The following is an 18,453-nucleotide window of genomic DNA, read 5'->3' on the forward strand; positions in this document are numbered from 1 at the left end:
GACAAAGGCAGCAGGCACATGGGAACACCCCCTCCTGCATGTTCCTCCCAAACTGCACATAATCCTGACCTGGAAACATGCTGCTGCTCCTTCATCGATCAAAATCCTGGAACTCACTCCTCAACAACACAGAGGGAGCACCATCAAGAAGATATAAGAAGCCGGTCAAGAACATGGCTTGCCACCATTGTCCATGATTGCAGTTATGGGTGGGAAGTAAATGTTGGTCTTGCCATCAATTGCCCAAGTCCCATATCAGAATGAACAAAAGATCCAAAGTCACCTGTTCTTCCTGAACTGGCTGGACTTATGTAATATCTTTAAAATGATTATAAACTGTACCTCAAATTGTTATCTTCTGAATGAAATTTGAATTCTAATGAATCAATACTACTGGCTTTCATGGATTCACCAGGGACCTTGTTCCCTAGATTGATTATTTGTTCACTGGAATATCCCTTCAACTACAGGTTATTCCCTTTAATTTACTTCTCCAGACAAGGTGCAACAGGTCATCAAATCCCTTCAGAATCCACAACACTGCAATAATATCAATCTTCCTCACGTTTCTGTTTCCCAGTGAGAACATGCCCAATTAGCATAACCTCTCATCTTAATCCAAGTCTCTCTGGCCTTCCATTGATGAAGTTGACAAATTTGATCTGAGTTTGAACACAAGGGTTTTACCAGCTTTGCAGTACCTCAACCAGATGAGCTGTTTGTGGTCTTTTCACGGCCTTACAAATCAGTCTTACTTAAAAGTTGAATAGAGAAGAGCTGCCAGGTTCCTCCTGTCATAATGGTCAACAACAAGTTGTGTTGATCTGAATGTTCAGTCTCTGCACAGATTCTACTCTCTCCTTCCTTGTAATGGAGCTCAGAAAACCATGTCAATTTACTATCTAATCCTTGTTTCTGGGGTTTCTGAGGCACCAAATTGTCTCCTCTGGGGAGATATGCATGATGGCTTGTGCAATACAATGAAAATTGTTAAGAGCCTCTCCACAACACTGTTAATATTATTAAAGTGAGAAATAGAACCATAATTTAGAAAACGAGATTTATCCTTCCTCTCCCTCCACCAATACTGACAGACCATAAGGAAGGTGGCTTTAGTTGTATCAATCTATGCACCCTCTCAATATAGAAAGGTAAGTTCAGGCCAACCCCACGAGGATGTGTCTTGGCTTACATAGGACCCTTGCTTGATTGACTGGTCCACAACACTTGCCTTGCAAGCAACAGACTACAGAGGCAAGCTCCTGGACAGAGCCACTCCCAGCTGATTCCTGTCATTGATGTCACTGATACTGATATCATGTGGAGTTGATTTAAATAAGGCTTGGAGTTAATGTGTCCAAGGCTTAATGTTGCCGTTAACTTGATCTTAAATATTAAGTAGAATGTCCAATTTAATGAATGCATCACAAAGACACTATTACACTGGAGGAATCACTGCTGATCTATTGAATCTCTCTCCTTTTTCAGGAATTTCAACATGGGAAGTTCTAAAACCAAGGCTGTGAAATGATTCACCAAAGACCTTAGACTATTATTGTTAGTTAATCTGAAGACAAGGCAAGGGGAGAGTAACAAGTGGGATGGCATTAGTAAGAAGTTCTTACATTGCCCAGGCAGTAACGGTGAGCTTTGTGTGCCTCCAAAACAAATAACTTATGTTGTCAGCATCATCCTGGAGAAGGAGAACATGAGCGAGCAGAGTTTGATACCTGCAGTCTAGCAGAAGAACAGTTACATCATGAGGATAGGAGAGAGAGGGTGATGGATTGGAAGCCTGTGGTCAGTTGTGCACTGCACTGCAGAGATACTGATGGCCAACGTGGCCACGGTTGACCGAAGGGCATGTTTCTGTGCTGTATGACTCTAAGCCAGGTACATGATGGAAATACTCCCCTTTTACCTGAATGAGTGCAGCTCCAGCTACACTAACAAAGCTGAACACCATTCAGGTCAAACAGCCCACTGAACAGCCTAAACATTCACTCCCTCCACAACCAGACCACTACGGCTGTAGAGTGTGCCATGTACAAAAGGCACAGCAGTTAATTGTCTAGGCTACTCCAACTGCATCTCCTAAACCAGTAACCTCTACCACCAAAAGGAACAAGGGTAGCAAGTGCTTGGGAACACCACTGACTTCAAGTCGCACACCATCCTGACTTGGAGGTATATTGCTGGTGTTCACCTTCAATGGGTGTAGATCATGGAACTCTCTACACAACAAGAGTGGTTCAAAGAAGGTGATCACCACCACCTTCAAAAAGTATGGACAATAAATACTGGTCTTGTCAGTGAGACCTACATCCTGAAAAGTAGCCTCTTCTATTGACTGTTACTGCGCTACATCATGCATTGTATTTCCCTCCTCCCAAAGGTTCACAGACCTGTCCAAGTCCAGTCAAAAGGAAATCAGAGAGGTCTCAAAAATCTCTCCTCACAACTGGCCACAGCTCTTCTGCAAGTCTGCTGAAGCAGATCATAACCACGCTTTGAAATTTGGGCTGAAGCGACATGTCGTAGCAACGTGAGCAACCACGGGAGCAGCTGCGACACGGGCTGTGTTCTGCAAAGCTCAGGTCAAAAAGCAGATTCACTGATGTTCAATGCACAATGTGCATCATACAGCGGCTAGTTCAGCCGAACAGTACCACTTTCCAGTGTCTTGGGGATGGAGGTTTGTGGTTCTCCCGGGTGAAAAAGGGTTCTCATACAGCTCGGGATGGTGAACCTCCATGTTATACAAAGTGGTTACTCATCAACACAGCCCAGTAATGTTGACTGCCTTATCCTGTACCTCCTCCTCAATTTCACTGGGCTCTCCCTCTGCGACAGGTCGTATCTGGGTTTGGATGTGATTCATCTGAGAAATGATGACAGTAAGGGTTGCCACTTGTTTTTCCTTCAGCTATGAAGAAAACAAGTGGAAAGCACAAGCACGTTTTAGTTACTGTGTTATGGCAGGTGAAAGCTAATCTTTATACTTGAACACACAGTAGTACATCAAAACATGTAGAGCAGCCATATCAGTATGATTTGCAGCCTTCCCTGACCACCATAGCACATCCAAACTAGCGCTCTGAAACACATACAAACAGGTTTTTTTGTTCAATGCATTCTCTTTGCATTTAATATAATGCACCCATCTAATTGACATTCTACCATCCTACTTGCTGTGTTCCTTGCATAGAATTTCAGCAATGAAATGGAACATTTGGCCAACTTTTGCACGTAAGCATTCCTGAAAATTCTCACCCTTTGTCTAATCACACCACAAACCTCTATTTCTTTCCCCATTATCTAATTCTCTGGTTTTCCCTTAGATACATCCATGTTATTCACCTTAACTACCCCGTGTGGTGTGGAGTTTGCCTTGCATTCTTGTGTGTAAACATTGTGTTGGTTTCTATAAATCTTTAACAATCGCTACTTTTCCTTCATATGTATTTTTGTTTCATGCTTCTGCTCAACAATATTAATGCCTTGTCTTCCTGCACTGTTTCAAGATAATTCTTTCAAGATGCTGTGCAACATAGTTAATATGGACAAAATGCTCATACTTGCTTTCTTTTAGTTGACAAAAGGCATGAACTCACACTTAAAGGTCTGCTCACATTCAACCCTGTCCAGCAGTTTCCAGTCTTCCCAGGTTTTGGTTGCTAACTAACTTCTTCCTTTTCCTCAAACTTAATTAAACCATTCCAGACAAACATACTGTAGACTCGTAGTAATACAGCATGGAAACAGGCCCTTCGGCACAACTTGTCCACACCAACCATCGTCGTCACCGAGCTAGTCCCATTTGCCCTTGTTTGGCCCATATCCTTCTGAACTTTTCCTATCCATGTTCTTATCCAAGTGTTAAATGTCTTTAAATGTTATTATTGTACCTGCAAACATGGTGCACACCAACAGTGCATTAACAAATTAGAGCAGGATTAGTGTAGGTGGGTGTTTGATGGAGAACACAATATGTGGAAGGGCTGTTTCCATGCCATATGACTCTAAATGCCTCAGCTCAGGAGCTGCTTGAGAAACCTCATTGCTCAAGGTGTGATTAGATGCTACTTTCCATAGGTGTTAGCAAAATGGAAGAGCCACGTTTCAAATCAGTGCCTAATGTACTTTAATAACTCATTAATTACAATTAATAAAGTTGTCAAAGCTTTTCTTCACTAAGAAAAATCAGGTAAAAAATATAAATTATATAAAATACAAATCTTTTGTCGCACTTGTGTCAAACTGATCTTTTTCACTGTTATTCATTCTCATTTCCTATTTTTAGCATGGTAGCTTTATTTCAAATAATTCTTTATTCACAGACACAATTATATTGTTTTCTTAAAATAAAATGTAAATAATAGCCAACTGATTTTTTTCTAGTCTTCCATCAAAAGATGAAATATTTTGTGGAAACTGCTTGATTGGCCAAAACAACTATCCCCAAGGCTCAGTAAATTGCCAAGGAAAAGAAACTCACATCCAACTAAATTGCTAAGGAATAGTTAAAGACACTATATAAAGCATATTTTAATGTAATGAAGGTTTTAATGCTTCCTTGACCTTAATCACATACTGTTTTAACATGATTGGAGTTTTTAACACTGACAGCACCAGTAAACGACAGATAAATACATAACTGAACCAGGTACATTTAGAGTTAACTACCTCCTGCTTAAGTCTGAGAGAGACGATTTAAAGAGGAACTGTAACTGAATGAATTTCCACCTCACGCTGATATTGTGCTCTGATAATCCTTGTATAGTTCCTGTACCCTACCTCCCATCAGCATTCTCTCCCGAGTGACATTATCAGACAATGTTATCAGAATACGCAACACCTAATACAGTTATTTCCCTTTCATACTGTTTACAAGGATGACGAGAATGTGAAAATATACATTTATTTCAACTTACTTTGCTTAGCTTCATTATCTCCATAATTAACCAATTCAATTATGCATAATTTTTAATCACCAAGAGAATAGACTACATTTACTCTTGTTTTCCAAAATACATATAAAACATGTTTGAATTATAATTGCAAAATATTTGCACAATGTAGACTCAGGTTTTCAGAGAAGACAGCCTCATAGCACATTCAGTCAGCATTAGATTAAGATGTAACTGTCAGAGTAGGATCTATCACACGGGAGAGCACCATCCCCTCCTACCCTTACAACCACAGTCGCTGCATGTTAAAGGAAGAAATGTCCAGAAGAACATTAAGTGCTACTGGAAGATCATCAACTTGGTGAAAGGTGTTCTTTGGTCTGCTTGAAACTTGTTGGTCTTACAGCACAGCGAGATGTCCTAGAAGTGAATGCTGCTGACTGGCACATTCCAGGCTGCAGAAAGTACATGCCCAAAGAATTCACTGAAGTTTGGTGCAGCCAATGCAAAGGCTCTATGGGGAAACCACCATCATCTAGGGTCCTTCCGCTACTGGACATTGAGGGGCTGAGTCCAGTGTGGAAGCCCCACAAACATCAGAAGGGTGTATCGCCCCCGGGGTGGGGGCACACTAACAAAGTGCTAATGCTACCCATGAACTAGCAACACACACAAAATGCTGAAGGAACTCAGCAGGTCAGGCAGCATCTATGGAGGGAAATAAACAGTCGACGCTTTGGGTTGAGACCCTTCACATCTCGACCTGAACGTCGACTGTTTATTTCCTTCCATAGATTCTGCCTGACCTGCTGAGTTCCTCCAGCATTTTGTGTGTTGCTCCAGATTTCCAGCATCTGCAGAATCTCTTGTGACACTGAATGTATAGACTGTAGGACTGAACAACACTAAGAATATAAAGAGCTTTGCACTTTTTCTTCTTTTATAATATTTTAAATTTTATGAATGTTTACTTTTGAAATAAAAAATGTTGCATGTATTAATTTCTAAATAGAATGTATTGTTTGATGACACCGTGAGTGCATTGAGCTGATGACATCATGAATGTAAAGAAAGACATGTTCTGATTATATGGTACTTTCTGTACATTATTTTTATGAATGAAGTTTATTCTGAAATTAAAAAAAGTTGTGCGTAGAACTGAAGTACTAAATTCCGACTGCCACTATCTGCTGATGTTCTACCTAGCCCCAGTGTTGCGAAGGACGGACCTGGTCTTATTGCCATGCAATGGTTCATTCAGTTTGGACCTTGCCGCACTACCTATCCTTGACAGAGTAGTTTCTGTGGGAAAACAACTTGACCACATCCATCGGACAGTGGTCAGCACAGGATGTCCTGTAGGTCCCTGCAGGACAAGGATATGATAGATCCTGTGGGATAGTTTCCAGAACGGACAATCAAAACCATTTGCAGAATGCCTCATTGCCAGAGCTCACCAACAAGCACCAAGACCTTGCTTGGCCGATAGCGAGGAGGGCCCTCCACATCAGATCCTTCCTGTGTGGTCAAAGTCTCACTCCCAATTTGTGCTTCCCCTCTGGGTGACTGCAATGCAAAAGAGATGATTGTCCACCTCTTTGTGAACTCTGCATTTGCCAAGAAGGTCCTGAAAAGGATGCAAGGATCCTTGTCGAGGTTTGTCACAAGCAGCTGTGTAACAGGGGACTTTCTGATCAGTGGGCTGTTTCCAGGGACACATGTTGAGACAGACATCAACTTGGATGCACCTTGGTCTGCCTGAAACTTGCTGGTCTTCCAATGCAATAAGAGATCTGTGAGTGAATGCTCCCAACTGGCACATTACAGACTGCATGAGTACATGCAGAGGGATGCACTCAAGCTCGGTGCAGCCAACACAAAGGCTTTGTAGGGTAGGACTGCAATCTAAAGTCCAAGTGCTACTTGACACTGAGATCCTGTGTTACAGCCTCTGAAACAATTCAAGGGTGTATTGCTCAAAGAGGCTGAGATGAGTGGCATTGGTTCTTTGTACACAGAATGTATTGGTTTGACGACACAATTAATGTATTGATTTGATGACACTGTAAATGAAAGGAAAGGCACGCACTGATTGTATTGTATTTCCTGTGTATATTTTTATCAATAAGGTCTATTTTTGAAAACAATTGTCCTGAGGGACACACTGTAAATCAGTGCAGACACTATAAAGGCTCCACAGGGAAGGACCATAGTCTGGGGTCCTGTTGCCACTGGACACTGGGGGGCTGGGTCCTGTGTAATAGTTTCTCAATGGGTGTATTGTTCAAAGAGGAATCATGTGTGGTATTGATGCATGGTAAGAGTATGTATTGATTTGATGGCACAATGAATGTTAAGAAAAATGCGTACTGATTGATTTTCCTGTATATATTTTTATCAATAAAGTAGATGTTTGAAATAAAGAAAAGGAAGTTCTCTCTGACCTGCCTGAGACTTAACTCATCTTCCAACGCAAGTGGCTGCCTACAACAGAATGTTATAGATTAACAAGATGCAGGACTATTTCATATTTTTTCCATATTTCATTATGATGTAAAAGATGGCCATTTGCCCCATAAAATCCACACTGGAGCAATTCCATTCTCCCTGTGGCCTATTCTCCTCACATTCTCAGGTACTCCTCCCAAATTCCAACACTCAACTACACATAAGGGGCAACTTAGCGTGGCCTATTAAGCGTGAAGGCTTGGAGACAATTCCAATCTCTCTAGAAAATCCGTAGATCCCATGCACCTGCTTGTGTTCCCCAACGATACAAGCAAATCTCCTATATATACAGTTAAAAGCAGTGTACTAGCTCCAAGTAAAAGGAATTGGCACTCAATGTAATACAAGTACTCCTAGAAGACCTACTGTCAACCTAATTGCAATTATTTTGTACCTGGAGTTACTTCTCTAATTGATGCTGCTATATTTGGAATTCACTTCAGTCTCTGAAAGCAGAATAGTGCAATTCACACAAAGTGCCCCTTTTATGTGGTGAGTAACAGCTCCTCCTTCAAGAGACACAAACTCAAACTAACCCAATGAGCTGAGCTTCCACGCGGTTTCATGAAGCGGACATCAAGCCAGCAGCGAGAAAGGGAATTCTGTCCAATTGGTTGTTCCACAGATGCCTCCTATTAGCATATCCTTTCCCTCTGTGTCCTTAACTTGATTCCTCTACTTATCCTCACCACCAACTCGGTAACGAGTTTCACATTCAAACTACTATATGGCTGAATACCTTATATGTCTGGCCCCTAGTTTTGGATTATTCTGTGAGTGGAACAAGAATTGATGCATCAATTCTTCATAATTTTAAGGGTCCCTACAAGGTCACATCTTAGCCTTTGCTTTGCTGGTGAAAAGATCCCCGAGTTTCCCAGAGAGCACTGAAAATTATAAGCAACCAGAAGGTCATTACATGCAAATTTATGGTAACAGCCTTGTGAAAGGCATGAAGATGAATAAAACAAGGACACAATCATGCAGGTTAGCTAGCAATGTCTTTGCAAATTACAGAAGAAAACAACTTCATATTTAAATTCTTGCACATTATAAACAGCTCTTCCTGGGAGAGTAAAGGCTTTATCAACAGGGTACACACTTCCCTTTGAAGGAGTACCTGTGCTTAGAATACATTTTAGCAATATAGACTTTGCAACATATGAAATTTGCCAAACAAATAGGGAATAAGAACGTTTATGTACTCAGAATAGAACCCAAGCATTCACACAGTCAGAAAACCTGGTTTAATGCTATGGCTGTGTATGTCTAGTCAGATATGAGTGCAAAAGGTTTCACTGAACTAATTAGTTGAGTGTATGAGGTGACTTTTTTTTACTGTTTAAAGTGTGACAGCCAAGAGCATCTCTTTGCATAGCTAGACTCCAGATCTGAAACTACTGATTTTGAAAAGGCCAAAGCATTTTGGTGGCTGAAGTCAATAAAATGAAGACTTGCCCTTTGATGTCCTCATTAGAATTACAATAAGTGCTAATTATAGTGCAGATCTAGAGCAAAAAGTATGTGGCAGTACCTTATTATTTTGTTTTTATAAATTAGCCTTCTGGATAATTATGTTTTTTCTCTTGTGTCTAATAAGAACAATCATCCACTAGATATGTGACATGATAATAATATTGATCTGAGGTTGAGACCAGAAGCCAATATTCCAGGACATGGGAAGATAGATACAAACATAGGAAGAACAAATCCATTCGTACAGCAAAAGTAGTTCCCAATAAATGTTATTAATCAAAAATGCACTGAGCCAGATAAGAACATAGTGACCCAAAGCTTGGTTGCTCATAGATTTTAAGGCAGGTCTTCAAAGAAGAGAGAGAGATGGAGAGTTTTAGGGAGAACATTATAGAAAGCAAAGCCTTGGTGCTGTTTGATAATTGGAAGTGACTAAGTTTTGGGGTGATTAAGAAGCCTGAACTGGAGGAGAATTTCATTGGTTTGGTAAAGATTACAGAGACAGGGATAGGTGGCTAAGGATCAATTTAAAACAACAACAAATTCCATTTTTGAGCATCTTTATTGTAGCTAAAAACAGTTCAAGGTGTTATCAAATGAAAAAAAACACACAATGAAAAATGCTCTTTTGTTTTCTTTCAGTACTACTTACGCTCCCCTAATGTCTGCACCTCAATACTGGGGCTGTAGTTCCCATAGTCAGTGGATGAGAAAGCTCGGACTTGGAATATGTAGAGTGTTCCAGGCTTCAGGTTATTAATGGTCACAGTTGTTGATGCGGTTTTTTACAAGTCGAGTAACTCTGATCACTTGCTCCTGTCAGGAGAGCAAACAAAGTATCAATGACAGATCCAAACAGTGACATGAAAAGTTTTCCACATTAAAGATCAATAATAATAATAATAAATGATCTGTTGCAGGCTTCTGATTACTTGCTAAAGGCACATATGACAAAATCCATGCACATATATGTGTAAGGAATGCTTAAACTATACAAGGATGATGTCAGAAAGCACCTTCCATCAAGGTTAGTGAAACTCTGCAATCATCTCTTCCAAAAACCTGCCTGCACCTTTCTGCTTAGCCTTAAAGTTTTTGAAAAACAAAGGAATCTACTATTTTTTTACTCATAGGCATACCAATAAAGATTGGGGCTTATATTATTCAATGATGGAGCGGCAAGGGAGATACAGCCATGCTAACAGGATTGAAAAGCAATGGTCAGAGGGCACAGACCATGTCAGGACTAAAGCAAAGGGATAATGCAGGCACAGTAATCGATAGTACATTGACAGGTTGAAAAGACAGGAGGATTTGATCAAATCAGGAAGCCTTCAGTTAAACCAAAGGAAAAAGAAAGTACTTAAGATGTTCAATGATGGAGTGCACCTCTTTTTGGGAAAATATCACTCACTCAAGTGAAACACTTAAAATTTTCTTGGTTCAGTTTGTGATGTGGCAGACAGATATGGGGTTTAGAGGCAGTAAGATATTATAACAGAGGCTTAGTGATAAAAATGGATTACAAGGGTTAAATAGACTTCCCTTGTTTGTCAAGCACATTATAAATTACAGGGAGTTTGAAACTACCAGTGACATCTATTATAGGGACCTCCCTAAAAACAGAACCACCTGCACTGGAAGCAATTGCAAATTGGTGAAAGAAAACCCAGTAAAGCAATTCCACAGTCATGAATTGTGTGCATCTGAAGTCCAACGAGAAGCTGGTCAAGCACATGAAGGAGAAAGAAACGGAAAGAGAACCTGGCAGAATTAAACAGTGAGTAGGAGGAGACTCACATGGAGCATATGAGTTGCAAAACCTACTTCTACACTGTAGGTTCAATTAATACCACGGGCAGTACTGGCTATAATTTTACAAAGCTCTCACTTTTCTATAGCACCAATTTTAATAATCTTCAAAATACTTCTGCAATTGACTTCCAAAGATGCAGTTGGTAAGTACACATCCATTGTAACGACACTTAGATGAAATTTGGTTTAAATTAATAGGCTTTAGATCTTGCATTGGGCAGGGGAGGATAACATGAAACAAATTAGGCCCCAGTTAATTGTTCTTCAAAGCCCCGCCTAACGCACATCCCTCCCTTTATCCTTGCTTGCCTTCTTTCAGACATCAAAGGCATACACCTTTCCATCTGCCTCCTCCACACATGACTTGTTTAAGACTACTGCTCCAACCAAGATTGTAACGATCCTTCTTGAAAGTCTGTTTCATTGGATCACCCACAAATATTGTGCCTGGTTCCCATTTCCATGGAGTGCTTTGAGCTATTTTCCTACATTAAAAGGTACTAAGTGTATTGCGTGTTTCCTCCGGGTGCTCCGGTTTCCTCCCACATTCCAAAAGGAGTACAGGGTTAGGAAGTTGTGGGCATGTTTATGTTTGGCGTCGGAAGCCTGGTGACACTTGCGGGCTGCCCTCAGAACACTCTACGCAAAGGTGCATTTTTCTTGTGTTTCCATGTACATGTGACTAATAAAAGATATCTTATCTTATCCTTAACATGTAGATTTCATAGCAACTCATGTTCTCTGGACAGCGTTGTAATTCAATCAACAGTGATTCAGTGGTCCATGCCCATTTCAGCTCTATGACATCAACTGAACAATGAAGCATTGTGATCAGTACCATAGCAAGCATCATACTCACTTCATTAACATCTGTTTTTTTGACAGTGAATAGAATAAATAAGGACTCAAAATGACGTTAACATTACACACCAGGAACTGTGAATGTTAATTGTTTTTAAGAGATGGAAAACTCTATAAGGGAGTACTTGAATCATGAAGGTGGAGGTGAGGAAGGCCATCAATTATTCAGTACTGTTAACTTCAAGTCTCTTAACAGAAATTACCTGTTGTGACTTGTAAAGTCCATTGCTGCTACATTGTATAGTGGATTTGAATGCTGACAAGTATTCATAAAAAATATTGCACATGGAAGACAATATTTTAATCTTATTAGTATTAATCTTGATTTTTTTTAACTGGGTCTTACACATCAATGAAAAATGTTTGCTTTATAACCAGTTCTGAGTTTGATTTATTTAGATTGACATAATCTCAATATTAGTTAACAAGCTAAAGATTTCCAATTAAAGTCTTCTTCAAGATAACAATGACAAAGCCTCCATTCAGAAGATTAAATGTTCACTACCCTTGAAGGTGCATTTTGACTCATCTGACTAAAATAACTTTTAAATCCTACACTGCAGCATTCATATTGTTCTGGTACAATTCCAAAGATTTCATCACTAATCCTTGAGAAGATCATTCCAATCATTGGTCACACATTCTGTGAACAATAGCTGTCTGATATCTACTCTAAATTTCACTTATCCATGCTCACAATTTCAATTGAAGGATGGTCTCAGATTATCTTTGCATACTGTTAACGATGGTTTGTATTCAAAGCTACAAGACCCAGATTCCTCCAACTTTTTCCTCATAAACCAAACTCGTAAGTGGAGGCCTAAAGACACAAGTTCAAATTCTATTTTGGCAGATAGGGGACTTGAATTCAGTTAATTCAACAACAGTAAGAATTAGAAGCTGCTGTCAGTCACGGTACCTGTTAAACTACCCAATGATGAGAAAATGAAAACTATCTGGTTCATTAATTCCTTCAGTTGACTGTACTTGAGCTTCCCTTCTGACTCCAGCAATGCGACTGACCCCTGTTGTCCACTGGTATTCCCTAGAAAGTCTCTCAGTTGTACCAAAACGTTACATCAAATAGGAACAGAATCAAATGGATCACTGCACCGACCTTGGCATTGGATTTAGGCATGCAAAGTCACTCCCAGCCCGACAAACCTTCTGAAGTCCTCCTCACAAATATCTAGGCACTAGTGGTCTATATTTTAAAAGCTGCCCCACAGACTCAACGAGCAATGGTCCGACATAGCCATACTCCAGTCAACACTCAATCACAATCCACATGTACGTCCCGATACCAATGACGGAACCCCTCACAATAGGTGGTGGAACAGTGCTGTACAGGTGGGAGGGCCCTGGGAGTTCTGAAGATTGACCTCAGATCCTGTGAAGTTTTATGGCATTGATAAAATGTGCACAAGGAAAAGTAAAAAACCTGCAGATGCCATAACTCTGACATAAATACAGAAATCCATCGACTCCAGGAGACCAGAGTTCACTGGAAACAACAAAGGACACTGGCTATGACAATATCCTAACTGTAATGCTGAAGACTTGTGTTTCAAAACTAGCTGTACCCCTTGCCAATCTTTCTGAATAGACTGTAAAGTTGAAATGTTTTTCCAACTAGTATCCAGATACGTCCCAGCTATAAAAAGCAGGGCATGTCCAATCCAGCCAATTATCTCAATTAGTCATATCTCAATCAGCAGCAAAGTGATGGAAGTGTTGTCAACAGTAATGATGACATGAGTGGCGCTTATTCACCAATATCCTGATCACTAATGCTCAATTTGGTTTTCATAAAGACCATAACTGCTCCAGATCTTGGTCCAAAATGTATAGAGAAGCTTAATTCCAGTGGTACGGGCAAGATTAATTGCCTCTGGCATCCAGGTGATATTTTATAAGGTGCAGTATAAAGACATCTCATTAAAATTAATGAGGCTCAAGGGGAAATTTCCCCGTTGCCCTGGAGTCATACCTACAATATTTCAGCTCCAGGTTGAGAGCTCATTATGGCAGTGTTTTTTTGCCAAACAATCTTTACCTGCTTGAAAAGTGAGGATGTTTGCTAATAATTGAAACTTCATTGAATTTCATTCAGAGGTCCTCAGATAATGAACAACCCCGTGACTGCACACAGGAGAACTTTACCTACATTCAGGTATGGACTGAGAAATGGCAAGTTACATTTGCACCATATCAGCAAGAGAGAGTGCGAGGTCCTAAAAGCTATAACACACTGATGTTCCAAGCTCCACATACTCTTTCACTTCATTACAGCTGCTCAGCACAAGACTCTCTGTGGTAGCTGCATACTGATGACGTGCCATCTTTTGGATAAAACATTGAACAGTTGCTCTCTCAGCCTGTGGCATTATTTCAAAACCGAGCAGGGAGTTCTCCACACTAACCTTATCAAAATGTATCCCTCATCCAACATCACTAAAACAGATCAGCTAGTTACTAAAACTGTTCCTTGCTCTGTGCAAATTAGCATTTCCTATATCAGTGGGTTGACCACTTTTCTGAACTGTTTCATTCGCTATGAAGCAACCTGGAATGTGCTGAGAGTGTGAAAACTAAATACATCTTATTTTCTTTTGTATCAGAGACCTAGGTACTAATATGAAGATAGAGCTCAAGTTCCATGAAGATGCTGGGGAATTTAAATTCTAGCAATTAAAAAAAATCTGTAATTAAAGAAAAAGGCAGTAGTGATAATTGTGAAACTGTAAAACTACTGGGATGCTTTTTAAAGACCCATTAGGTTCACTATCGACTTGCTGAAAAGAAAATCTGCCATCCTGACCTTTCTGTGAACCTACATGGAAGCCAATATGGTCTTAACTTTCCCCTTAATTGGCAAGTCATTCAGATCAAGGATAATTAAGAATGAACAATAAATGGTGCACCAACCAGCACCTGGCTCATTCCATGAATGAATAAATCAAAAGTAGCTAGCTCTTGCAAGAGGCAAAGTCAGATACTAGAAGGAGGACCAGAAGTTACTCCCCATATCTTCCACTAACTTTCCGCAATGATCTCCATCCCATTACAGCCAGCCCACCTCTTCTAGAGGAGACACAAGAGACTGCAGGTGCTGGAATCTGGAACAAAAAACATACTGCTGAAGGAATTCAATGGGTCAGGCAGCATCTGCAGAGGGAAATGGACAGTCGACATTTCGGGTCAAGATCTTTCATCTGACGTCCAGGTGAAGGCTCTCGAACCGAAACGTCGACTGCCCATTGCCCTCTTCAGAAGCTGCCTGACCCATTACGTAACTCTTCCAGTGTTTTCTCATTCCTCCTCAGCCATCCCTCCCCACCCTGACTCCAGTCCTAAGTGAATCTCAAATGCAAGGTCCCATTGGCTATTTATTCCTTTTTTCTTGCTCATTGGTCTAAATAGCTTCACCGTATGTAATCTATCATCCCACTTTCCCTCCTGTGAAGACTTCCAATCATCTCATCTCCATCTTTATTCTAACCCTCTGACTGGTCTCTGTTGTGTAAAAGTCAGGAGTAAAATCTCCTACGGTTGCAAGGGAAGGGGTCATAAGAACGTGGAAAAATTGGAACGTGGAGATCAGCCTTTCAGCCCTCAAGCCTGCTCCATCATTCAATACAATCACAGCTGATCCTCCATCTCAGTACAACACTCTCCCCTTTCTCCCCATATCCTTGAAGTGGAGTTTGTTATTGATGGCATGGTCGTCTTCTGTTCAGCCATAGCAGCTGGTACACTTTCCTGTTTATCTCTTCCTTCCCACCATTGCAACTCCAAACACACTTTGAGGTGAAGCAGCAAATTACTTGTACTCTGCTCTGCAGGCACAGTAAACGAAAATCAAAAGAAACTGCATCCTGAAGTAAAACAGAAAACGCTGGAAAAGCTCAGCAGCAGAATTCCTCTCTCTCTCTCTGTCTCTCAGTTCTGATGAAGGGTCCCAGACCTGAAACGTTTCTCTTTTCCACAGAGACTGCCTGACTTGGGAGCCTTTCCAGCACTTTTGTTTTTATTGTTGCTCCACAGGCACAGACTGTAGCTCAGAGTCCGGTTCCAAAACAGCCACAGTGTTGCAAGGTTATTCAACCAGCATTGAACTTAGAGGCACAAGAGACCGCAGCTGCTAGAATCTGAAGCAAACAACAAGCTGCTGGAAGAACAGTGGGTCAACAGCATCTATGGAGGCAAAGGGATGGTTGACATTTCGGGTCAAGACCCCACATCAGGACTGAGGGTGTAGGGACGAGACAGCCAGTATATAGAAGGGAGAGGGAGGGTGAGACAGAGGCTGGTGGGTGCAGGGGGAGTGATGGACAGATGGAGCCAGGTGGGGGAGGGGGTTGGGGGGAGTATAGGAGCCAGTAGGTGATAGGTGGAAACAGATAAGAAGAAAAAAACAGGCAGATGAAGCTGGGTGGGGGAGGGAGAAGAGTTAGAGGCTGGTAGGTGATAGGTGGAATCAGGTATGGGAGGGATAACGGGCAGATTGAACCAGGTGGGCGAGAGGTTAGGAAAGATGAAACAAAGGAGAAGAAACTCAGGTAGATAAGCATGCAAGTGATGGGTAGATCGAAACAAGTGAGGGAGGATGATGAGTCCAGATAATGAGGGGGGGGGGAAGGATGGACAAGGTGAACAAAGGGAGAGAGAGAGACCCTGGGTGGACTGGTGGAAGTGGGAAAGGAACACAGGGGTGTTGGTTACCTGAATATGGAAAATTCAGTGTTCATACCATTGGGCTATAGGCTACCCATGCAGAATAAGAGGTGCTGTTCTAGTTTGCATATGGCCTCACCATGCCAGTGGAGAAGGCTGAGGACAGACAGGTCAGTGCAGGAATGGGAAGGAAAGCTGAGAAGACACACAACCAAAAGCTCAAGATGGTCATTGTGGACAGAGTAATGGGGCTCCACAAAATTGTCACCTAGTCGAGCATTAAGCTCAGCATCTATTGGTGTGTGAGGAGATCAGGAATAGGAGCTTTGACTATATTCCTTCAGAGGTTATGGCTCACTGTTCAATGTCAATTTTTACCCCAGCTGAGATTAATCTACAACCCAAGGAAGTGGGAACCAAAGGCACCTTTGGTCTGTTTAGAGTCTTGGCTCATTATCTAATGAGGCCTCTAGAGGTGGGAGTTGCTGTTTTAATTGCATCTGGATTCTGAACAATTAATCTTCTTTTACAAAATTCTAACAAGAGCAGTTTACTGCAGAACAGATGGCCAAATTTTGAATGGCTAGCCTGGTTACAGCATAGAAGCAGGCCCTTACTCCCATTCAGTCATAAGAATATAATAAAATAGCAGCAGGAGTAGGCCACTCAGCCCCTCAAGCCTGTCCTGCCATTCAGTATGATCATGGTGATATACCCAAGGCTTCATCTCCTTTTCTTGGTTTCTCATAGCCCTTAATTCCCTAATTTTTCAAAAATGTACCTACTTCCTCTTTAAAAACCCTCAATGGTCTCGTCTCCTCAACCCTCCAAGATGGAGAATTCCAGTGATTCACCACCCTCTGTAAGAAGTTCCTAAGTGGTACACTTTTAAATGACTACCCCTTAACCTGGTAGCAATGTCCTCTCATTTGAGATTCGCCCATTAATAAAAACATCTCAACATCTACCTGTCATGTCCCAGGAGGATCTTACATGTTTTGATAAGATCACCCCTCATTTCTCTAAACTCCAAAGAATACAGATCTAATTTCTTTAGCCGCCTGTGGTGGGACAACCTTCACATCCCAGGAATTAGACTAATGAATCCCTTTAGAGTGTCTCCAGTATATCCCATCTTAAATAAGGAGATCAAAAGCACGCACAGTAGTCCAGAGAGACACAAGGGACTGCAGATCCTGGAATCTGGAGCAACAAACAATCTGCTGGAAGAACTCGACAGGTCGAGCACCATCTGTGGGAGAAAAGAAATTGTTGACATTTCGGGTCGAAACGCCAACAAGTCCTGATGTAGGGCTTCCACCTGAAACGTCGACAATTCCTTTCATTCTACAGATGCTGCCCAACCCACTGAGTTCATCCAGGGGATTGTTGCACAGTACTCTAGGTGTGGCCTTACCAGCATCCTGAACAATTGTAATAACGTGTCACTTATTCTAAACTCCAACACTATTACAATTTGCTTTTCTAACCACTGGCTGCACCTGCCTGCTAACTTTTTGCAATTTGTGCACAAGAACACCTGGTTCTCAATCTTCAACCTATCTCCATTGGTATACTAGTCTGCCTTATCAAAGAGCATAATCCCAAACTTTTCTTCATTAAACACGATGTGACAAGGCTTTGCCCACTCGCTCAACCTATCTATACCCTGTTGCAGCCTAACGTCCTTGTTCCAACATGCTCTTCCACCTACTTGCGTGTCACTGGCAAACTTGGATACCTCACACTCTTCCCCCTCCTCCATGTCATTAATATCCATAGTAAGTAATTGAGAGCAAAGAACTTGGGGTACTCCACTAGTTACAGCCTTGCAGTCTGAAAAAAAAAGATCTGTTTAGTCAAACTCTCTGTCATTTATATGATAATTAATTTTCAATCCATGCTGACACACATCCCCTAATATCATGAGCTCTTACCTAGTACACCAGTCTTTTACATGGTCCCTTGTCAAAATGCCTTTTGAAAATCCAAACACACTAACATCTACAGGTTCTGCTCTACCAACTCTGATTGTTACGTCCTCAAAAATCTCTAGCAAATTTGTCAAACCACATTGACTTGGCTTGATTACTTTAGTCTAGTTATTTCTTCCTTGATCAGTGACTTCAGCACCTTGTCGACACGAGCTGTTGAGCCAGTAAACCTGTAGTTATTCACTTTTTGTCTCCCTCCCTTCTCGATAATG

General features: G+C 41.2%; 1 protein-coding gene across 1 annotated transcript in view; it reads right to left on the bottom strand.

Annotated features, from left to right (window-relative positions):
* The window catches only part of LOC127581569 (ephrin type-A receptor 7), a 382,237-nt gene that overhangs the window by 75,994 nt on the left and 287,790 nt on the right, over positions 1–18,453 (bottom strand). The window contains 1 exon segment of the mRNA XM_052036035.1: positions 9,547–9,694. Within this exon segment, the coding sequence (XP_051891995.1) occupies positions 9,547–9,694 (148 nt within the window).

Source organism: Pristis pectinata, chromosome 22 (assembly GCF_009764475.1).
Source record: "Pristis pectinata isolate sPriPec2 chromosome 22, sPriPec2.1.pri, whole genome shotgun sequence".
Classification (NCBI taxonomy): domain Eukaryota; kingdom Metazoa; phylum Chordata; class Chondrichthyes; order Rhinopristiformes; family Pristidae; genus Pristis; species Pristis pectinata.